We start from the raw sequence: 23,041 nt of genomic DNA, 5'->3' as shown, positions 1-23,041 counted from the left end.
AAAGGTAGAATTGATACTTCTCCGTGCAATCATCACACATTTCAGACTCTGTGGTGATCAGGTCGTGAGAAAATTGAACTTATTCTCATTTTCCGTGCTCCGAAAACTTCTGAGGTTGGCTGTACTTGCCAACTTTCCGAGGCACACATGGTTGCTGACACAAGAACACATTTATGAATTACGTCAATATGCTTGGTCAAAGCTTGCAGTATAAAGTTTCTCCCAATTTGTGTACAGCATATCAACACTTGTATGCAGTTGCAAATGTACGATTTAGATATCCATGTGCAGAATCCACCAGTATGATTTGTTTTGTGCAGTTAGAGTGATGATTAATTTGATAACCTTTTCAGCACTGATCTCGCATCTTTAGAACAACTCCGGAACATAGGATGCAGTGTTTGCAGCATACTATCATTTGTGTAGATCTCTCATACTTGAAAAGTCTGCAGTAAATAAACAAACAAATCAGAAAGGCAGACAAGAAAAAAATGCACTATTAGTAAAAAAAATATGCCCAAAGGCGACCCACAAGTTAAAATGGAAAAGTTAACTAATTAGACAATGCATAAAATATTTACGGGGGTTTCTCTTCATGGCTGCTAACAAAATACAGTTGGTTTAAACTACTGTAGCACTTGGATTAATTTAGTTTGTGAAAACTTGCTGCCTGTTACATAAATGTTTTTACTAGGAGTGTGTGAATACTCGAACATACGGATCGAATTGTGTACGCTTGACTAATTCGACTCGCGAATTGAATATCTACTATTTTGTTTTATTGCGAGAACAATTATATGGACACTCCAGGCACTTTTTTCCATGGCCGTGAGGTTCCGTATAAAGACCAAGGGCGATAAAATCGTCACTGCGCGCCGTATGTTGTATGTGCGAGTGAAAGCGCGCGCGAGGGTGAGCCGGTGATCGCAGCTAAATCACGCGCACGCAAAGAAGGGAAGCGGGGAGGATGCGCGCTGTCTTGCGTCGCGCGCAAGGCTCCGGGGATGGGTAGAGATGGGGGAGTGGGAGGGTGCGTTCAATTAGACCGTACTAGACAATGGTCGAGTGGGACGAACGGCGCTCTCCCGCTGAGGCACCGCGTGTGGAAAAATTTTGCAAATGCACTGCGAGCGAACAGGTTTGGGGTGGAGACTCGCTTCGCGGCACATTCAACGTAATTTCGCTGCGGGCACTGAGACCGATTGCGCGCGTACACTCTTATGATGGTGCTTTATTTGAACTGCAACTTTATAGTGGCACCTTTTTGCTACATATACATATTTTAGGCATGGGTTATACAACGCGACGTCTTCAAATTTGCTGTCGTTGTCAAGTGAGTCGTCTGCTAGCGAGCGCGCGTTCGTTGCGGACGCTGACTGACGCCAAGTTTTTCTCGCAGAAAGTCTGTGCAGTGAAATTTTTTATGGTTTTACTTGCGTTGGTGCGCCGGCGATTCTTGTCGGCCGGTACTAATTGTAGTTTTAGCCAAGTGAACCGCCATTTTTAACACTGTTCTCTAAAAGTAACACGTAATTTTTGCCACAGAAGCCGCCTATCTGCAACATGCACTTAATGAGAGCAGCACTCCGGACAAGTTGGTAATCCATTACTCAAGTATTATTGCGCAACAAAAAAACACGGATGAAAGAAAAGAAGAACACACAACCTTGGTGTGTGTTCTTCTCTTACGTCCGTGTTTTTTTTTTTTGTTGCGCAATAATACTTGAGTAATGCAACAGCTACGAAAGAAAATTTTAATATCGTGTCATTGCGAGAACAATTATATGGACACTCCAGGCACTTTTTTCCGTGGCCGTGAGGTTCCGTATAAAGACCAAGGGCGATAAAATCGTCACTGCGCGCCGTATGTTGTATGTGCGAGTGAAAGCGCGCGCGAGGGTGAGCCGGTGATCGCAGCTAAATCACGCGCACGCAAAGAAGGGAAGCGGGGAGGATGCGCGCTGTCTTGCGTCGCGCGCAAGGCTCCGGGGATGGGTAGAGATGGGGGAGTGGGAGGGTGCGTTCAATTAGACCGTACTAGACAATGGTCGAGTGGGACGAACGGCGCTCTCCCGCTGAGGCACCGCGTGTGGAAAAATTTTGCAAATGCACTGCGAGCGAACAGGTTTGGGGTGGAGGCTCGCTTCGCGGCACACTCAACGTAATTTCGCTGCGGGCACTGAGACCGATTGCGCGCGTACACTCTTATGATGGTGCTTTATTTGAACTGCAACTTTATAGTGGCACCTTTTTGCTACATATACATATTTTAGGCATGGGTTATACAACGCGACGTCTTCAAATTTGCTGTCGTTGTCAAGTGAGTCGTCTGCTAGCGAGCGCGCGTTCGTTGCGGACGCTGACTGACGCCAAGTTTTTCTCGCAGAAAGTCTGTGCAGTGAAATTTTTTATGGTTTTACTTGCGTTGGTGCGCCGGCGATTCTTGTCGGCCGGTACTAATTGTAGTTTTAGCCAAGTGAACCGCCATTTTTAACACTGTTCTCTAAAAGTAACACGTAATTTTTGCCACAGAAGCCGCCTATCTGCAACATGCACTTAATGAGAGCAGCACTCCGGACAAGTTGGTAATCCATTACTCAAGTATTATTGCGCAACAAAAAAACACGGATGAAAGAAAAGAAGAACACACAACCTTGGTGTGTGTTCTTCTCTTACGTCCGTGTTTTTTTTTTTGTTGCGCAATAATACTTGAGTAATGCAACAGCTACGAAAGAAAATTTTAATATCGTGTCATTTTACGCGTTCTTCTTTTCTTGTTGGTGGAATATCAATCAGGGACAATGATCAAAGAAAACAATATTATTGTAATAAACCAGGTTTATTGACTGCGTGGCATGAAGAGATGCAGATGACCAACATACTTCCAGGTAAATCTAAAGGCACATAGACATATACAGGTTGTCCCACATAACTTAAACCAAAGCTTTAAAGATGAAAGGCAGTCCGGACGCGAGTTGAAAAGAATGCATAATGTTGGCACTGGCCTAGAGTTACTCGGGCAATTTTTTATTTTCCCCTTGACTAACGGATTAGTTATGTTTAATTAATCAACTTTTTAAGTATTGGCTGCAGACCCCAGGTGTGATACGCAAAGTTGTAGAGCACCTTGAGAAACCTTTCAATAAATTGTTTCCACCACGACACATCTCACTTGGGGCGCGATCGGAGATATTTTGTTCGATACGCGTTCTGTTCAGTTGCTGCAACGTCACAGAGTTGCAGTATGCAAAATTTGTGACAGCGGGGCGGAGAGAGCAGCCAATCAGGAAGCGGTGACCTCCCCGGAAGTTTACTTGCGTCGTTTGTCGTCTGCTTGCAAACAGTGTACTACAAAACCAAATGTTTCTCGTCTGCCAAATGAATTAAATCTTTATCTAAAGAAATGTATTTTTTTCTTCTCAAGCCCAAACACGTTTTCAAATAGTAGTACGTGTGACTACTGCAATTTATAACTATTAGGTTCTTTGCGTCGTCCCTAGGTGGTGTCGCGCACAGCGAGAAGGAAAAAGAAAAAAAAACGACGGGAAGAGTGGCGCACTTTTCAAGAGGCAGCGACAACATCCCAGTGGCTCGCTGGCACCGATGATCTTGTCGATTTCTCTGTACAACCAACGAATTACTTGTTTCGAGAAACAAAAACGACGCCGGAATTCACTTTCTGCCATCTCTTCAAACGCGTTTCGCACCGCCACCCGCTCTCCTCCTTCCTCTAGAAAAGCCAGCGCAACAACCTAAGTTTCCAACGGAAGCGCCATTTTCTAGAATTAAACTATGAATTGGATTAAAACCTGCCATATCGCAGCCGAAAAGGCCGCCTGTTGGATCCAATCCAATCCACCAGACGCGCCATGCGAAGCCGTATGATCGCTCCAAACTTCTCAACTCCCGTCGCGTTCGGACGAAATGCTCGGTGGGCGGATGATTGACAGGAGCGTGTCGTCATTTTGACGTCACCAAAAACGGGCCGGCGCCCCGCGGCTGGCGACGTCGGCGCGGAGTAGGCCAATCGCGCGCGCCGGTAACCGAACGAACGCGCCGAACAACCATCTCCGATCGCACCCTTGGTCATTTTTTCTGCATTCCAAAGAAAGCCCTTGAAATAAATAATACGACGTGACGGGGGGGGGGGGGGAGGGGGGCGCTTGGGCTGCTCTCAAGCGTGCGATGGATGAACAAGATCGGCTGCCGCGAGATTGGCCCGCGACTAGGCGTTATGCCTGGTGTAGGTATCTGAGCATGCGACTCTTATCGCATGACGGTGCAAATGCGTGCTAATGGCTGAACGTTGCAGAAGCGATAAAGCGTCTAAGGCCACGAAAAAGAAAAAAAAACACGAAAGCAGCATTTTGATTCTACTTGAAAGACGGAAAGGGCGAAGCACGTGGGAACGATGGAAGGTGGTGACGGCTGCTACAATTTTGCCTTGGTACACAAATGACGTTGTAGTATTTTTCGAATTGAACGATGATGCTACAACTTTAAACTTTAGGGTTCTAATAACAGCGGATAAATCACATGGGGACAAAACTAACTAATGGTAAAAAAAAACCTTGACTATATTGAAGGAAGATTACGCATGTCTTCTTCAAACGACCACTCTTTTTGCACTGGCCCCGTCTGCACTTCTTTTCACACTTACTGTCTACCAGACGTTCTTTTTTGATCTCGCACCCCGCACGTGTGCATCGCTTTGTGGTCGCAGTATCGGGTGGCCGCGTCTGGCTTCACACTTGTGCACCGTGACCGGCGCGTCAGTTCCTGAGTGCGCCCGCCGGCTGTTCCAGTTTAAGGCCGATCCACACGACGGACCAATTGCTCTTTTGGACCGTGGTCCGCGCATCACGTGATAGGCCGTTGCCAGTTCGTGCTGACCGCGTTGGTCCGCGCAAGACCGCGGTCCTCGCGGCCCATCAAATCGCCGAGGCTTTTCTCGCTTCAGTTTTGGCGGCGGACCGCATGCAAACCGCAGCGATTTTGGCGTAGCCAACGAATGCTGTCCGGCACGAGAGTGCCTTCAGTCAAATCCAGGGTGCTATTCTCGACACGCAATGGCGGCTGCACGGCCGCCATCATGGAGGAAGGAAACTGAGGAGAGGCCCTACCCCCTCCGTGCGCTAGGAGAAAAGTGTGGAGGAAATGACGTAGTAGGTTCTCCTTTGTTTTGCTGTTTTTTTATTTCTTTGCTGTAGTGGCCCCGCCTTTCGGGCCACAATGGCGGCTTTGTTATTGTTCTGTGCGCTCACACGTGTTGCTCCATAGGTATCGTACCGTGGCAAAGGCGCCGTGCGGGCAGGTTTGCGTTGGTCTCCGTGTTTTGTTGCGCTGCGTTATCTGGACCGTGCTCTACCGGATGTTGCTGTGGCCTGGTGGGAAAGGAGGAACTAAAGTTCGTGAAATGAACGCGCATGCAACGCTGTACGCAATTTACCGCGCCACGGCAATGGCAACGGACGAAGGAATATCCGCGGGAAATTTTGCCCTCTTTGGCGGAATCATGCTAACGTGCTAACGATTGTTTAGTATTGCTGCGGAGCGCGCGGGTCCGAGCAGCACGGTTGCGCGCAGCGCGGCGTGATTTCACGAGAAATGTTAAGAGAGGAGAGCTGGCCCGATAGGCGGAGCAACGCCATGAGCAACGCCAACTTCCGGCTTCACTTTCGCTTCACAAAAAGTGACGTCAGGTCCTCTCCTGAGTTTCCTTCCTCCGTGAGTTTTCGGCTCAGCAAAAGCCAGTCGTCTCATGTCCGCCGTTCCGCCTACACCTGCGTGCAGCAGATATATTTTTTAAACACCATGTCCTCTTGGAGTGACGAGGAGGTTCTTTATTTAGTATCCCTCTTTGAGCAGTTCCAGGCTTTGTGGGACTCCAGCCGGAATGATTACAATGATAGCGCGAAAAAGCGTTAGTGTAGATGATTGGTCTGCTCTGCCGTGTGCTATGGCGGTCCGCCGTGTGAATGTGCTCTGCGCCGGACCGGACCGCGGCGGGCCGTGACGTCGCATCACGTGACCGATCGGCCCGCAGACTTGGTCCGTCGTGTAGATCGGCCTTACCGGATGTAGATCATACCTTATGTAACTCGTTTGAACAAATTCCAGCGAACTGCAATATATCCAGTGCTCCTCAGGCGCCCGTATCCCTGCGTGTTCTCCACAGAAACGCTATTTGGCTATGACCAACGTTGAGCAGCAGATATGGCTTACTCCAATGAGGAAAGAGATATGCTTTTGGCTATAGGTACGTCAAGTGGACATAGAAAGCGCGCAGTTGAGCTATTTCAACGCTGGCATCGAGGTACGCGTCCAAGCTCAATGACGATTGTGCGTGCATATGAAACGCTGAGACAGACTGGGGCTTTTACGAAGAAACGACATAAATTTTCATTCTTGTGCTGGGCGTGGAGACAGATAATCTTTTACAGTTTTCTTCAGACCCACATGCACGTGTTCGAAGTGTGGGTGCTGAAGGTGGAGTGTCAAATTCTTCAGTGTGGAGAATACTTAAAAAGAAGAAGCAACTTCATCCGTACCACGTGCAGCTGCACCAGATGTTGGAACCCCGCGATTTCCAAAATCGAAAGGACTTTGCAAACTGGATTATAATCAATATGGAAGAGGACCCAGGCTTTGTCAACATAATACTGTGGATCGATGAAGCTACCTTCTCACGTAATGCCCAAGTGAACATCCACAACGCTCACCATTGGAACGACGAAAACCCTCACTGGGTTTTGAAAACACATCACCAATATCAGTGGCCGGTTAATGTGTGGTGTGGGATTTACGGTGGCACGTACTATCACTGGCCCCGTGTTTTTTGATAACACCCTTACAGGCGAAAGATACGTCAACGACATCCTTGATGGGGCGCTTGAGGATTTTTTTTTTGTGCAGTTCCGTTGGCTAGGATCAAGGATATTTGGTATCAGCATGATGGTGCTCCCGCGCACGGCAGCAGCAAAGCTTGCAGAGGGCTGCATGAAGTATCCCCGCAGCAGTGGATTTGACGGCATGGACCCATTGCTTGGCCGGTACGGTGGCCAGATTTAACTCCCTTCGATTTCTTTCTCTCGGGCTACGTCAAAGATCAAGTATACCGGACACCAACCACAACATCAGAGAACCTAAAAGAAAAACTAAGACAAGTCAGCAGCTCCATTCCTGATACTATGATCAATTGATCGTAGTATCTGGTCTAAGGCACGCCCAGCTCGCCTGTAGTTACCGGAATACCAGACACGTCGACGCTGCGACAGAATGCTCGCGACGCACGCGGCTTCGATAGCTCTCGCTTGGGGTCGACTGCCAAGCAGCCGGCGGAGAGTTTGGAGAGGCTTCGTGCGTACGCTCCTAGAGAACCGGAAGTCGACGACACGACTTGCCATCATGACGCAGAGCCAGTGAAGGCGGAGCTTAGCCCCGATCACTCGGCGAACGAGTTGAGGAGAAAATGCATGACAATGGAGAAGCGTAACTTGTAATCATCCGTAGCTCTCCTAATATGAAATGTTTCACACAAATTGTGGTGCGAATGATTAACTTTAACTGTACCCTACTCGTCTACAAAATTTGTACGAACCGTTTCAGGGGCCCTTTAAGGGGAAAATAAAAACTAGCCTGAGTGATTCTAGGCCAGTGCCAACATTATGCATTCGGTGCAACTCGCGTCCAGAGTGCCTTTCATTATTAAAACTTTGGCTCAAGTTATGTGGGACAGCCAGCATATCAAAGACGTACGTGTAAGAGAAAAATTATCAAATATTCCAAATGCACTGATTGAAGAAGTGAAAACTCCAGACCGAAATAACCGTGTTTCTTCTAAAAGCTGCACCAGCCCCAGGTGAACCAATCAACTTTCCGAGAAAAGGAATCAAGGCAACTATTGGACGTTAATATGAACACAGTGTCAGGGAAAAGATATTACATATGTACTCAGACTGAAGTGGGGAGACAGGGAAGTCTTTACCAATGTAATCTCCGTGGCTTGTCTGGCGATCTCCTTCAACGTGCCAGCAGGCGAAATGAAGTAGAAACATATATAGTCTATGATCGAATGATGTTTTCTATTCAGATCATATGCGGCTTCAGAATTCACTATTAAAAGGCCGCTCACCAGGCCTCATAGCAAATTTTGGTTATATGCTGGAAGTTGATACATGTCCTCTAGGGAGCGTTCTGCCACAAAAATTTTTCAAGTCGCCTATGAATAGCCGAGATCGAAATATTTCAGTGCCGGGAACCCATGATTTCGGCAGGCTGGCTCCACTGCCAAGGAAGACGCTCTCTCCACTTGCCCCGTCTAGCATACGTAAGCGAAATTCCTTCCCTGCGTTCTCCCATACCGGACCTCGGGGATAACGTGACGCAAACGTCACAGGCCCCGCCTTCATTTTTAAAAATTTTTTTTGCTCCTCGCTTTGCTTTTTTTCCGGCGCTACGTATTTTCACCGACGGCGTCGCGCGCGAGCTATTGTCTCCTTCGCGCAGCGCACGATTTTGCGCACTGTGCACAAGGAAACATGACTATAGCGCTATAATTGCTACACGAATACTGAGGCAGAACAAGCGGATCGCAGAGCGTGATCACGCGCTGGAGCACGGTAGAAAATGGCGTAGTTTCGGTACCCGCGCACGTGACCGCACGACCATGGGAACAAGCAGACTAAGCGAAAGTACATCTCTATTGTTTCGGTGCGAAGCAAAACAAAAGAAAACACGCAGCCATTCCGCTAGTGTGTTTTATTATTTCTCAACTTTAATTCGTCAATTCAAGCAACAGGTTGCACAGATAACAGATGATGTCCTGAATAATTCTCGAAGTCACGTGTCACCACGAGCGACGTCACACTGCGGACACGATTACGTAGGCGCAGGAGCCCGACTACGTCACCTTCCCTCTCCGGGCGGATTCGCCGCGAGTGAAGAGGGAATCGGCATTTGGATTGAAATTTCAGGCCTTTCCTCGGCGCGTAGCGATGTAATACTTTGTAGACATGATTGTTATCGCGCAATTTGCTCTGCGCTTGTGAGCTCAAAATGGCCAGACCTGGTGAGGGGCCCTTTAAGTATTATCGAATGGTCGTTTCCGTTGGAATCTAACGCATAACTGCACTTTTGAAGTCTCGAAGGTGAGGGGGCCGATGCAAGTAAGGACTCTTATTCCGAGTGATTGTGCTGCTGGAGAGCCGTGGCTGTTGCGCAGAGGCGCACCAGTTCCTGCTATTCCGCTGAACCAGTTCGCAGCTGTCATTCGGTATAAACGCCCCAATTGTGGTCACCCTGTATATCTGCTAACTTGATTTAAGCAAGGAATACATTTTTTTGAATCTCGCCGTGTCTGCAACGCATTAAAACTGGGTGCCCAATGTGGTACCACACTTTTCTTCAACGAACACAGCAGATCTACTAATATCTCTACGTGTATGAGAGGCATGATGTTTCTTTAATTGCTTCATTATTGTCCTTTATGATAGCGCACCGGATAACTTATAGCAATCGTTTATAATGCAGAATAGTTGAGCGGACGTACAGTTGGGAACGGCATTACATTTAGGTATGAAATATAAGATAAGCGTAACATGTTTTTCTCATAAATCAGACTCGAGAATAATTTCTCTCGTTTACACCCCTGAAAAAAAGCTGAAGGACGTAGCTACCTCATTTTTTTTGTATTTTTTAATTAAAAAATTGTGGCGTTTGAAGTCTGGCGATATGATTATGAAGCACCTTGTTCAGTTCTCAACGCCTGGGGTTCTTTTAAGTGCACCTAAACAGAAGTACGTGAGTATTTTTCCATTTTGTTCCCATTGAATTCCGCGACCTGGTTTGAACCCGTGAGCTCGAGTTTAGCACCGCAACACCATATCCACTGTGTAGTCACTGATTAAGCTACCACGCCGCGTTTATTTTTTGTTTTTAAGCATGGAATGGGGGGACAAAAAAATTTCTCACGGCTTCCGGGCCAAAGATTAGCATGTATGGTGGCTACCTAAAACTGTTTTCGGCGCCCGAGGTCCGACCGCAATAAAGGAACCCTTACCAATTACTCCGCATTCTGCTACGCGAGGAAGACAGAAACATGAATGGAATGTTGTACTGCAGCTTTTTTTTTCTTTTTCTATAAGAATGTTTTCCGTAAATCTGAGTACAAGGCGCCGGATGGGGCAGATACGTTTTATTTGTTTGAAGCGGCAAGCAGGAAATTCACATATGTTTCCCGTCTGCGTTTCGCAAGACCTACTCATGGAAAACTGTATGCGCAAAAATACGCACGAAAGATGCATTCTGCTTGAAGATAAAGAAAAATATTTGTTCTCCAAAGGGAACCGTACAATAACATAGTAGAATAAAAGCCGACACTGCGGCCGAAATGCACGCGCAATTACCGAGTGAAAAAAAGAAAGAAAGGGAATGAAGTAAAGAAGAGAAAGAAAGGCATCTATTCCTAAGGCACAAGTACAATTTACATCCAATTATAAACACTGTTTGAGCGGTCTGAACGCATATACCAGCGCGCGGAGTAGTACGAATTACCGTTCCGAGCAGAATCGCTAGCAGTTTCGAACGGCGCGATCTTGATGCGGCGCAACCCACTTCGATCGCAGCGCTGCCACAGTATTTTTCGTCTTCGCGCGCCTCACTGCAAAGCATGCGCCGTCCCAGCCGCTCGTCCCACTCAACCGTATTTTACGAGAAGAAAGGGGGTTAACCGAGGGGCCCGATTTTTATTAATCATATCATAAGAAGCCAACAAACACTGACACCAAGGACAACATAGGGGAAATTACTTGTGCTTAGTAAATGAAATAAAGAAATTATAAATTAATGGAAATGAAGGTGTATGAAAAAACAACTGGCAGCAGGTGGGGAACGATCCCACGTCTTCGCATTACGCGTGCGATGCTCTACCAATTGAGCTAGCGCGGCGCCGTTTCCACATCCACTTTCTTGGGTATGTATGTTTCCCAGTAGAACCCTGGGAGTGTTAGCCAGCGCCACCACTCACAAACCTTGGCAGCGGATGTGGAACATCCTTTCTGCTGGTGGCGTCACGAGAACGTGATCTTTTTGGGTGAAGGCAACTGGTCAATAAACCCACACATGCTACCTGAAGGCATCAATGTTGCCGGATTCGAGACCTAGTTATGTAATAAAAGAGGGTCTCGATGCCTTCAGGCAGCATGTGTAGGTTTATTGACCAGTTGCCTTCATCCAAAAAGATCACGTTCCCGTGACGCCTGAGGCAGAAAGGATGTTCCACATCCGCCGCCAAGGTTTGTGAGTGGTGGCGCTGGCTAGCACTCCCAGGATCCTACTAGCAAACATACATACCCAATAAAGTGGATGGGGAAACGGCGCCGCGGTAGCTCAATTGGTAGTGCATCGCACGCGCAATGCGAAGACGTGGGATCGTTCCCCACCTGCGGCAAGTTGTTTTTTCATCCACCTTTATTTCCATTTATTTATAGTTTCTTTATTTTATTTAGTAAGCACAAGTAATTTCCCCTATGTTGTCCTTGGTGTCAGTGTTTGTTGGCTTCTTATATGATCAACTGTATTCTATTACACTCTAGTTCTAATCCAGGCAGGCCGCGCGTGCCCGCCCAGGCAGCTGTATCTTGAAAGCTATCTGCGACGAGGAGAGAGTCAGCCGCGCGCTGTGTTTTCGCGGCTTGGTTCGCGTTGGGGGGGGGGGTGATGTGAGAGGCAGCACGAAGGTCAATTCGCTCGCTGCTGCTGCCGCGCTTCCTCACTCCAGCGTTTTGACAGCGAGTCTACGGGATCATCGAGTGAGAGGTGTTCATGTTTGCTTGTGCGCGCGTGACACCATGCTTGTTAATTTAGTTAATATGCCTATGTTTACAAGTTGACACGGCCGATAAAACTACTATGGTTACTTCTTATAGTTGTCCACTAATTTGTTATCACAATCGATGCTTTGCCTTTCGAGCGAAACTGCGACTTTTTTTCTTCAAATATTTGGCGTGAGATCCGGCTACCCAGTTCACTGTAACCCGGCCGTGATCGGTGTCTCGGCGCATGGTACCTGTCGGTAGAAGCTTTGTCGAGGTCGATGTATAGACTAATCAAAACAGTTACCATACGCGATACAGACTGAGGAAACGACGACAAAAGGAGTGCGTATGCAAAGCGCGAAAGCATGCATGCGAAGGTCAGACTTATTTATTAGCCTCCGGAAGGCACGCAGATCGGCTACGCGTGTTCGCGCATTCAGGCACGCAGTTCGGATTCTTGTACACGAACTTTGTACACGCGCTTGCGGTAAGTTGCGCGTCTGGTCGCCTGCGGTCCCGAACTCATCTTCAAGGGCCGTGATCTCAGGACCAATCACTGATCATTCACCCGTACGAACACACTTGCGGCAAGCGTTCCGCGACGGCTTCGGCGCGGTGAATTTTCGTCGCGGCCTATCTGGCGCCCATTAATTAGGCGTAATCGGCGGCGCTTCGTCTGGTGTCGCCGATTGTGGTTACGGTTCGGTGCCTAGTTGGCACATATAAATCCGCAGCAGCCGCACAACACCCGAAAAGCCGACAAACCACATCGCCAAAGAAAAACGGGTGTACGGGATGGCACGACGTTGTTCACGGCTGCCATCTCTGCGACACGCCGTACAGCGGGCCTCTCGTCCCGGACGCAGTTGTAGGTGTCTTTTCGTGGCTTCGACAAACCCGTCACGCGACTAGCGTTGGATTTACACTGCGGGCGCGAAAATGTCATGTGCAGCCGCATATTTACACGGACAGCGGGTGGAAATGGATAAAGGGGGACGCGTCAGTACAGTGAGCTAACTAGCCGTGGCCCCCTCTATTCCGGAACCTTCGACAGGTGGCAAATGACGCCGAACCCGACATTGAAAATGCGCCTGCTCTGCACCGTCGGCGCGGTGACCGTGTTGACCCCCGCTGCGACAACGATGGATACGCGCTGGATACGCTGCGCCGAGCGGTGAGGTTGAGTCACGTGATGCGCGGTCTTCGGTTTCGTCTTTGTCGCAGATTGACCTTAACGAGCTAACAGTAACTCTAAGAACCCACCTGCCATAAGGATGGGGAAACCATTCTGTTTCCCCGGGAAAAACTGCGGAGAAAAATTTCTAAGCAATAGAAGATTGCCATGAAGTCAGTATATGGCCCACTATTATATTCTCAGTTTCCGTGTATTGCGACACACTCTCGACACGGAGAGGTATCATTTGATACCATTCTTATGTTCACACGACATCTACACGTTACGCAACAGACCGTAAGCTGCATTGGTATTCAGGTCAACATTACTGCACTATTTCTTCGGCCTCAGAAGAAAAAAAGGTAGCTCACTTGATTCTATTCAAAAGACATTCTATCGATAAAAAAATTTTTAGAAAAAGAAGAAATTATTATTTTCCAGACCTTCGTATGCGGACTGAGCTGTAATCAGTGCAGTTGTACTAATTTGTGTTCCTTTTAATAAGAGTGGACCACCCTGTAAATTTTGATGCATAGGTACCGAAGTTACTGATAGCTTGCAACAGATTGATAGCAGATGCCTGAGCATGTACTACCAGTAACGTAGCCAGAAAATTTGTTTGGGGAGAGGGGGGTCACCGACTTGACTATGGACCATGAGGGGGACGAAAAAAAGAGGGGGCTGAGAAGGCTGCACATAAACACACACATTTCCGTGGGGGGGGGGGGGGGGGAGTGCCTGCTGTGCCACTCCCTGGTTACGCCACTGATGTGCAGCGCCCATGGTTTTCTTGCTCATAATTTATTAGCATTAAACTTTGTGTTAGATATCCTCATATTCTATATGATATTCGGCTGTTTTTTTCCTCTCTCTCCATTCCAAGTTTACTATTCGGTATTCGCAGATTCCTCGTTTTTACTGGCAAGGCTTTCAGCGCTTGTCTCAATCGTTCATAAAACTACCTACGACACGCATTTAGGTTAGGTTTGTATGGGGTGGACATCACATCCTTCAGAAATTCCCTACGAACAACGCCTTCAAAAATCAATACCTAATGGAACATACAAGCACCTGTCACAAGTCAGCGGAGCAATTATTATAGTGGAATCCGCAAGACTTAATGATAAATAATTCATATACAGCGTGTAAACAGAGCAAGAATAATATCACGCGTTGTGTGGAGGATAAGCCCACAACTCAAGTGAACTAGAATAGCGCACCATAACGCTTCTGTATAGGAGCGCGATTCCCCCATATATGAGTAGGACTTTCTTTTTTATGATTTAACAGGTAATTTGGATAAATTACGAACTTTCTCGCTACGTTGAATATGAATAAGGCTCAGTTATTGAGTGGTGAAATATCAGAGTGTACAAAACTGAGATATATGTGAGTCTTGTTGTTTTTGACGGGTTTATTGGCGCAAGGGCCAGAAGGGGCCAGATAGCGCCAAGGCTGATAATATATATGATATGATATGATATATGATGATATGATATGATAATAGACTGCCTATGTGAGTTTTCGAAAAATAAGAAAAGGCGTGGAACTCGAATTACAACTGAAACAATGTTTACTAGTTTTCTAGAAGCTTTCGTTCTATACGCTTACACTGACAATTATTCTATCACAAATAGTGTAAAAGAAAAAAAATCCCTGATCATCTTTAATACTGTTTCGCTAGAAACTATAAATGAAAAACTTCTATAGATGTGAGTGGCAATCTGATGAGCGGAGCTGGATACATATCCTGTGAGTTGACAATAACGAATGAAATGTTTCCTGATGTTTTCAGTACTGACGAATATGTGACAAATATATTAGCCATCGATTTTTTTAAAAAAGAAAAGCTGTCGCATCTTAACGTTATATCTGGTTCGTTTGACGCTGCACAGCTCCTTTCGGGGCACACTGACGTATCGTGCATGTCTACAGTAATGTTAGCAAGTAATGCCAATTATCTGATTAATTATAAAACTGACTGTGACCTCCGACTACAGTGTTCGTTTAGTTTTCACAGGTCACATTTTTTTTCCGCTTTAGAAGAAGGCCAAGCAGGTCGAGCGCTTGCACTCACAGTTGACGAACGTGTACTTCGCTCGAAAGCCCAAGTCGGGGTACTCGTCGTTGGCGCGGAAGCGCAGCACCATGACCGGCCCGTCAGAAGTCGCGATGGGTGGTCGAAAGGTGTTGCCGTTGTACACGTCCACGCGCGAACCGTTGCCGTCGAGCAGCTCGACGTAGGACCATGGTGAGAGCTGGAAGTCCGTGAAGACGAGCTGGACGAATCCACGGCTGTCCAAGTTGCGCAACGTGTGCTCTACGCTGTAGTCGCTCGGGTAGCCGACCGGAAAGTGTGGCGACTCCAGGAAACCTGAGGCGCCGCCCTTGTGCTGGTAGTCCACTTGTCCAACGTGTACGTAGAAGTTACCTGCGGCAGTGAGGGAATAAAGTTCGTCTTGGCAACCTTTGACCATACCTTGGCCGCTATCTTGTAAACGTTCGAAAAGCCCGCGTTCGATTTCGCCCCACGCGATTGGACTAGATTGGCCTAGGCCGCGATATCGGCGCAGCCTGGACAATCGCGCGAGGCGAAATCGAACGTCGGCTTTTCGAACGTGTACAAGATAGCGGCACTTGTTGCACTGGCGGATCCAGAGGTAGGGCCCTGTCCCCTTTTTCTGTATGCTTTGATCAGGGTCCACCCTGGAGGGTACCCTGAATCCGCCTTGTCTGCACAATTAAGGACCGCGGCGCCGACACTTATATATGCACCTGAGCCAGCCCAACACCTTCTAAGATAGGAGGCAGACCGAGAATAAGGGATCGAAGTTGGGCTAGTTGTTGTTGCATTTAGACTGGTTTCCCCGCCGAAATGCAACACCAACTAGCCCGACGTCGATCCCTTATGCAGTTCATTTATTTTACACCGGCCCTTGTACCTATGTAAAGAAGTGCCTCTAGCGGCCAGTCACACGGCAATTTTGCGTGTATTCGCGGACTTCTTTCACGCTCGGAAAAACACGTTTATGTAGCACGCACTGAGCAACAGAAATCTGTAACGTCTGTTTTTCACGTTGCTTTGCAATTTTCTCATTGACACTTTTAAGCTAATTATACTATTTGAGACGTTCATTAATTAAGACTAATTATGTGATTAGGCGGAATGCAAAAAATAATCTGAGTATCTCCAAGCGATGGAAAATCCTTGGTTCTGTCCAGCTATGTGGCATTGCATATTTTTAAATCTTGGCGCATTATAGTTGGAACACTCTGTATGTAGTGTGCGCGGTCTTCGACCTTTTTGAAGAATTAATCGCACCCAGCATTCGTAGCTCGTGAGTGCATCGATTTGTGCTCGCCGTCCACTATGCTCTTTCCGAGCGTGATCAGTCCCTTAATGATGTTCCGCATTGTTGCCCTTCACTCGCCAAGTTCCGGTCGGAGAAGGCGTCCTAGCTGAATGGACGCTGGTCCACATTGCAAGACAAAGACAGAGAGGGGAACGAGGAAAACTAACAATGGGAACGACCTTTGGTTTCCGGCTAACTTTCAAAACAATCGCGAATCGTTTAGCGCCGGTGTCCTCCGCTCCGCCGACATCGGAGCAACGTTACAAAACTGCAGAAAGCGGCCGACGTCAATGGATCGGTGCGTGAATCTAATGCATGGATTTACACGTTGCGCGGCTTTCAGTGCCGACGCCGTTGTGCCAGCGCGACAGCGGTCTTGCATATTGCATCAAGCACACACCGCCAAGTAAACTCCTCTCGCCTGTCTGTCACGTTCGTGGGAGTCTGCACCGTTGCATGTGCTTATGAAGCACCTACGGCGGTACGCGCTTCTACTCGCGCCGTTGCGTTTCGCAACCGTCGTCGGTGCGCCAGCGCGTGGCGAAGCCTCTCTGCCGCCGGAGCTGGACGTCGTAGCTTTTGGTGCGAAATTTCCACAGCGCGCGTTTTTCTCGGCGCGCTTGAAGGCAAGAGTGGCGCGCGCCGTGTGCGCTCAGCCTTGAAGGTCGACTCACCGATCGCGGTGAATTCTATGCTGAAGGCGTCGGCGTACGAGTAGCTGTACAGGAAGTCTATGGAGACTAGCTTGGTCTTGGACTCGTACTTCTGGATCGTGTGGTTGGACCTGATGCCGCAGAATTCTTGGCCAGACTTCCCAACTGTTGGTTCTTTAACCCACACGTAGTCGCACCTGTGGAGGAAATAATAATAATAAAAGAATGTACCGTTCGTTAATAGTTCAGCACATAAACTGCGCGAGTGGCTCTTGACGAGAAACAAGAGTATTTGCCATGGATGAGCAGGAGAGAGAACGCGTGTGCGTTCGTAATGTCGCTCGCACATACGTCACGGATGTTTTGTTGCGCATCAATGGCGTGCGTGGACATGAGCGACAAGAGCCGTTATGTTGAACGCGTCCAGATTGTCGTGCAGTGTATACTTTTACCCTCAAGGATATGTCCTCGGCGGCGTAGTCGCAGGTCTAACCCGGCAGCTCAATATTGAGTTTCATTTCCCGCTCTTCAGTGCACATTGCTCCATGGGCTTCTAATTTTGCATAACGTCTTTTGATTGGCTCGTAGGTTTATAATACCTTTAACCTCGCCCATTTTCAAGCTGTGCCTTCAGCTGTGTTTAATGTTCAGTGGTTCCGTGAAGCTGTCTTCCATTAATTATTGCTTTGGAACGCTCTAATTTTCGTCCTGCATTGTCACTGTTGTTGAACAACCGCTGCATAAAATAATGATAATCATAAAACAGGAAGACAACGTAAACATTATCCAAATTTCCTTTGCGCAACAGTCGGAGACTCTATCGATCCAATGCCGAAGAGAGTGTAAATGATGCAGCAACTGGCTCCAAGGAACTTTCATAATTGCTAGTGACTGTACTTACATACGTACGTTTTCATTAACAGCACCTTTGCAGGGGTGTAATACTACGGGTAAAGCCCATCCACGGCGACGCAACATTACGCGTTTTGCCATGGATAAGGAACTGCCGTTAATCAATATATATATATATATATATATATATATATATATATATATATATATATATATATATATATATATATATATATATACCCCCGGTATGCTTTGTGTTGTTCCCATGTAAAGAAGTTTTTGACTTTTTGGTTGCAAAAACATTTACGTGCGTCTGCGCTATGTCGGAGTGAAAAGCCTTACATTTTAAATATGCTCATTGGTTGCTAATAGGTACCTTCCAAAGTAAAACACAAATAGAGGAAACGACAATCGGTCTGTTGGTTGTGGTGAAAGTTGAGACCGAGACTTTTAGGTCATGCAAGGGAAGTCTAGACACTCGATGCAAGTACGTCTGACTTTTCTAATGATTCGAGCTAAGTCGACAAATGGCCGCTCGACTTTCACTCTTGTCTAACTTTATTTATTTATTTATTTATTTATTGATTGATTTCCATTTACATATATAATAAACACTTTACACTCAACAGCCTTACTTGCGTTGCCGTTAGACAGTAAACATGTATGACAAGAAGGACAAGAAATTAGGTCACTTAGACGTTGTAAATAATGGCGGCACAGGCCTTTCTGCGCTAAAAAAAAGAACACACCTAGTACACGGTCACTGGTCGCCTTGCGAAGAGCTCCTGAGAACAGCAAACGTCAATAACCCTGCTATGTCACAAGTCATATGCGATACAAATTCTTCGTAACCTTCTAAATTCAAGGCGGTATGTTATATCGTTGACGAAATGCCATTTCCTGTCTTTTCCCTGAAGAAAGAAAGAAAGAAAGAAAGAAAGAAAGAAAGAAAGAAAGAAAGAAAGACAGACAAAATTCCGGCAGAACCCGTCTCGCGATGACTACCGACGTTAATGCGATCAACATTCAACCAACGTAGTGTCATACCGTATTGCTGAAGCCACCTTTATTTAGAATCTGTAGTGATTGTTCTGAAGCTTCCATTGTATCGGCTATATGCGAAACACAGTCTCTGGGACCGGCCCACTTTGCTATGATACTCGCTTGACAGGGTCTGTGATGACCATGACAGCATGACGACGATTGTATGATGACGCAGTGACGACGATGAAATGACGAAGAAGGAGTGATGCCGTTGGAATGACGAATGCGGTATGACGACGACGGCGTGACAACAGTTGGATGACGTTGCTGAAATGATGGCGATGGTACAAAGACAGCGTGACGATAACGGTATGGCGAGAGTCAGATGACGACGATGGTACGACCTCGGTGGCATCACGACCACGGCACATATCAAGTGACCCAAGCTCAGACCACTTGGGTCACCGGGTCGGCGTATCAGACAGATAGACTCAAAGTGTCTGAAGTAGGCAAAGAATGCTAATCGCATTAAACGATTCGGGTGCATGTCGCCAGCACCCCGAGTCGCGCACCACATGATGTCATCCACAGCACGCGCAGCGTGCATATGCCGGTCATGTGTCTTGCGTGTGCAAGGGTTGCGCGACTCACTTGTGATGTGAATTATGTAAATTCAGTCTGAAATTGCGCACTATAGGAGGGGCAGAACTTTATTTTGTCACGATTTCTGTGGGTTACAACTTAGCCTAATCTTGCTTATCGTGCATTACACAATGTGTAATGTTTAGTTGCCTTTTTGCGAATGAACATTATGGTTCTTTTTGCTCTGGAAGAGCCATTGTAAACCAAGTATATAGTTTCTGGTTTTTCATAAGGCATCGCCATGGCCTGGCATTACCGGAATATTACGCGAAAACTGCCTGAACAGCACGGCCTGCCATTGTTTATGTAACGTGGGACGCACTGCGAACCGCTTTCGCTTGCACTGTGGGATGTGGTGCACGTAACTGCCGTGCAACTGTTAACCCTTGCGTAGCGAAACTTGTTAAATGCAGACACTTTTTTTGTGTATGTCACTTTGTCCCCTTATCATCGTTACGCAATTAGCCGGAAGGCGTCGTTACAACACGGGCATGCCTATGCAGGGCGCAGCTCGAACATCATTAAACGAAATACAGGGGCCCTATAACGTAAAACTATTCCAATAAGATTTTATTCCAATCTCCTGACGTCAAATTTGCGTAACCGCCGACGCAGGCATGGGGCGGTCACCCGCAGGGTTGTCTGAACTGACAAATCAAACGCTCTCCTCGTTCATAGGAGGTCACATTTGGTTGCTTGAAAAACGTATAGCATTGCCTACACTGAGCGGCTTGTCTTATCTGATTGGCTGACGAGAGGCGAGGAACACGCTCAAGTAAAGAGGGATTCGATGGGGCCGAGCCACTGCACTGAAAATTGATAATCGCATGAAGAGGGTGTTGCTGCCGTCTGTGATTGGTCCGCTTTCCCTTACTTAGTTTACGGTGGCTCGTCGACAATCGCGGCTGCATGCAACGGAAGCTTAAGAATGACGCTAAAACGGATCCTCAGCAAAGAAGAGTTGGCAGAACGAGGTCGTAAACGTGCCGAAAATGGTCAAAAACTTTACACGGCCACGCAAAAGCTTTTCTATACGCAAATAAGTCTATGCTCTCCGGCAGGTGCGAGTGGCCAGTGTTTGAGCGATCGGCGGTAGCCATCTTTTATTCCTTTCCGACAGGGGCAGCCTGCGGCTATTCAGAAGAAAATTCAGATTTGTTCGGCATATTAATGCGTCTTTAACGCGTACATGTCACTTTGACGCAGTGAGTTTTTGCGGTTTTGTGACGTCGCGTGACAGGCAGGTGAAGTTGGTGCAGCCCGAAAACATTTGACCAATAGCCGAGGGCTAATGGCGAAAAGGCGTCGAATAAAAAATAACCATTTTTCTTTTGTTCGGTCAAATCATGCATAATCATTGTGTACACGTCATATCAAATGGGGAGCTATCGCCGTTTTCGTGACGTCGCGTGACAGACAGGTGAAGTGGGGGTGGTCCAAAAAAGTTTTTGACCAATCGCGGAGGGCTGATTGCTGAAATGTAATAGAAAAGTTTGGAATAGTTTTACGTTATAGCGCCCCAGTTCCGTTCATGAATTGACCGCGGACGTGGAACTTTTGTATGGAAGCTACAAGAGCGCAGAACGTGCACCGTTTCTTTTCCAACAAGGCTCTTGTCGAAAAAAGAACCAGTCCAAAAAAAAAAAAAGATCTTTTCAAAACCGTGCGTGCACTGCCGACCTTGTTTAGGTAAGAAATCAGGATATGATCTGTGGCGATTATACTTGCATGTCGACAAAGAAAATATTCCTTCCACGAAAACGTTCGAAAAGTTTCTCCTTTATTTCTCTCCTCCCCGAATGAACGGTTCAGTGAAAAATAAAAACAAGAAAGAAAAAAAAGAAGAATGAGGGAGTAGGCCAGCAGGTGAGAGTGGCCAAATAGAGGAAAGTTGGCTGGACGTGTCGAATTGGGGCACTTCGCGGCCGGCTCAATTTTAGCGCGGTTTACTATGGATGGTGTATCGCGATCGATGGAGAAGCAGGAAAGGTGCGGTGCGACTTGAAACACGGCAGCGGACTTCAGCTTAGAACCAGGCAGAAAAGCAAAGCTACAAAGCCATCAGTCTACTGCCCGCTTTGGCCGCCCGGCTGGCTGGCCCAACACCACCTTTCTAGGTGGTGTTGGCTGGCCTGGGTAAATTGATGAAGGCCAGAGAGCGGCGCGCGCTCTCTACACTGGCGCGCCTTGTTGCCTGCTGACGTCGCTTCTCTTTTTGAGGACACTCGCCCACACCACGGCACTGAACCAATAGCTGTCCCTGCTTTTACTTGGAAAGCGACGTGCCGGTGAAAAAGAAAGAGAGAGAGGCTGAATCAAGTGGGAGAAATGCCTTCACGCTGCCTCCTTTCTCAGAGCAGTTTCGTTTCCGTGCTTGTTTTATAAACAGAAATGAAAGAACATCGATTTAAGAGGTGACAGAAAAAGAAAAAGCGAGTGGGAAAATAAGAGCGAGAGAGAGAGAGGGAGAAGGGAGGTGGAGCAGTCTGGACGCGGAGGGGGGCTAAGCATGAAATATATCAAAAAAGCAGTGAAAAAGTTTTTGTGCCCCGCCTTATTTTATCTTTCTTTTTTCTACCCCGTTTTTCTGCTTCAATGGGCGTCTGTCGACTTGGTAATCATGGTCTGGAACCTGCAGTACTAGTGCGCGACGAAAATTTAATTATATCGCGTTCATTGCGACCGCATTCGCTTTTGATAGGACTTCATTATCTTTGCTTTCCTTTTGGGTGGCATTCATTTTTGAACAGATTTTTCTGCGTTGTCAGTGGCTTAATTATTTTGAACTTCCAAGCCACGTGTTGTGTAGCTGCACTGAAATTGTGGCAGTTGTTTAATAGCTACTACACGTAGCGTTGTCTTCGGTGCAGTTTGTACCACAAGAAATAATAAATAAAGTAAATGAACTAAAGCAAAAGAAAACTTCGATGATTCGCGCTAGTGTGCGGTATAACAGCAGCCTCAGCCAGGTCGTAAACCCATGTGAAGACTACACATACTGTTGCTCCCTTCGGCTTCGCTGACTGGCTACGCCAGCACTGTACCCTTACCACAGTTCCTTCGTGCCGAGCCGGTCGGCCTCACCGAACGTAAGGTTCAGCCCCGTTTTAGCGAACCAAACTGCGGGACGGCGCATAGCGTGGTGCCATTCCTCGTGACGAACCGCTCTACCCAGGCGCCGGAGAGAGGTACGCGGCAGCGACCATCAGACCGATGCGGCCACATAAACAGCGCACGCTTTGCCAACATCGTCGTAACTACCATACAGTAGCTTTGTAGCGCAGCTAGCACGGTCTTCCCTTTACGGCTGTCCGGCCGCTGTGTTCTGTCGGGCGCATTTGGCCTCCTCGACGGACACTCCGGTGATACGTTGTCATGTGCGAGCCATTTCTTTTGTTCGGCGACTGTGTGATTTCGATGCAGGAACACATTGACGCTGATCTAGGGCAATAAAAGTTTGGTTCGGGCTCGTTGGTTCATTTCGTAAGTACCCGCCATGGTGCTTAGCGTCTATGGTGTTGCGCTGCTAAGCACGAGGTCGCGGGATCAAATCCCGGCCGCGGCGGC

At 47.4% G+C, this 23,041-nt stretch overlaps 1 protein-coding gene and 1 non-coding gene across 4 annotated transcripts in view; one reads left to right on the top strand and one right to left on the bottom strand.

Moving 5' to 3' along the window:
• The window catches only part of LOC142590902 (uncharacterized), a 237,413-nt gene that overhangs the window by 20,420 nt on the left and 193,952 nt on the right, over nucleotides 1–23,041 (bottom strand). For all 3 annotated transcript variants that reach the window (XM_075703305.1, XM_075703313.1, XM_075703300.1), the window contains 2 exons: nucleotides 17,018–17,193; nucleotides 15,068–15,421 (listed from right to left, as the gene is read on the bottom strand). In XM_075703305.1, coding sequence (XP_075559420.1) covers nucleotides 15,068–15,421; nucleotides 17,018–17,193 — 530 coding nt within the window. The remainder of the gene's footprint in view (nucleotides 1–15,067; nucleotides 15,422–17,017; nucleotides 17,194–23,041) is intronic.
• On the top strand, nucleotides 11,378–11,449 carry TRNAA-CGC (transfer RNA alanine (anticodon CGC)). The gene has a single exon. It is a non-coding gene; the product is annotated as a tRNA-Ala (tRNA).

The sequence above is a fragment of the Dermacentor variabilis genome, chromosome 1 (genome assembly GCF_050947875.1).
Source record: "Dermacentor variabilis isolate Ectoservices chromosome 1, ASM5094787v1, whole genome shotgun sequence".
In the NCBI taxonomy this organism is placed as follows: domain Eukaryota; kingdom Metazoa; phylum Arthropoda; class Arachnida; order Ixodida; family Ixodidae; genus Dermacentor; species Dermacentor variabilis.
Note: the sequence above shows the minus strand (reverse complement) of the source record. Positions and strands in the feature narration are given on the sequence as shown.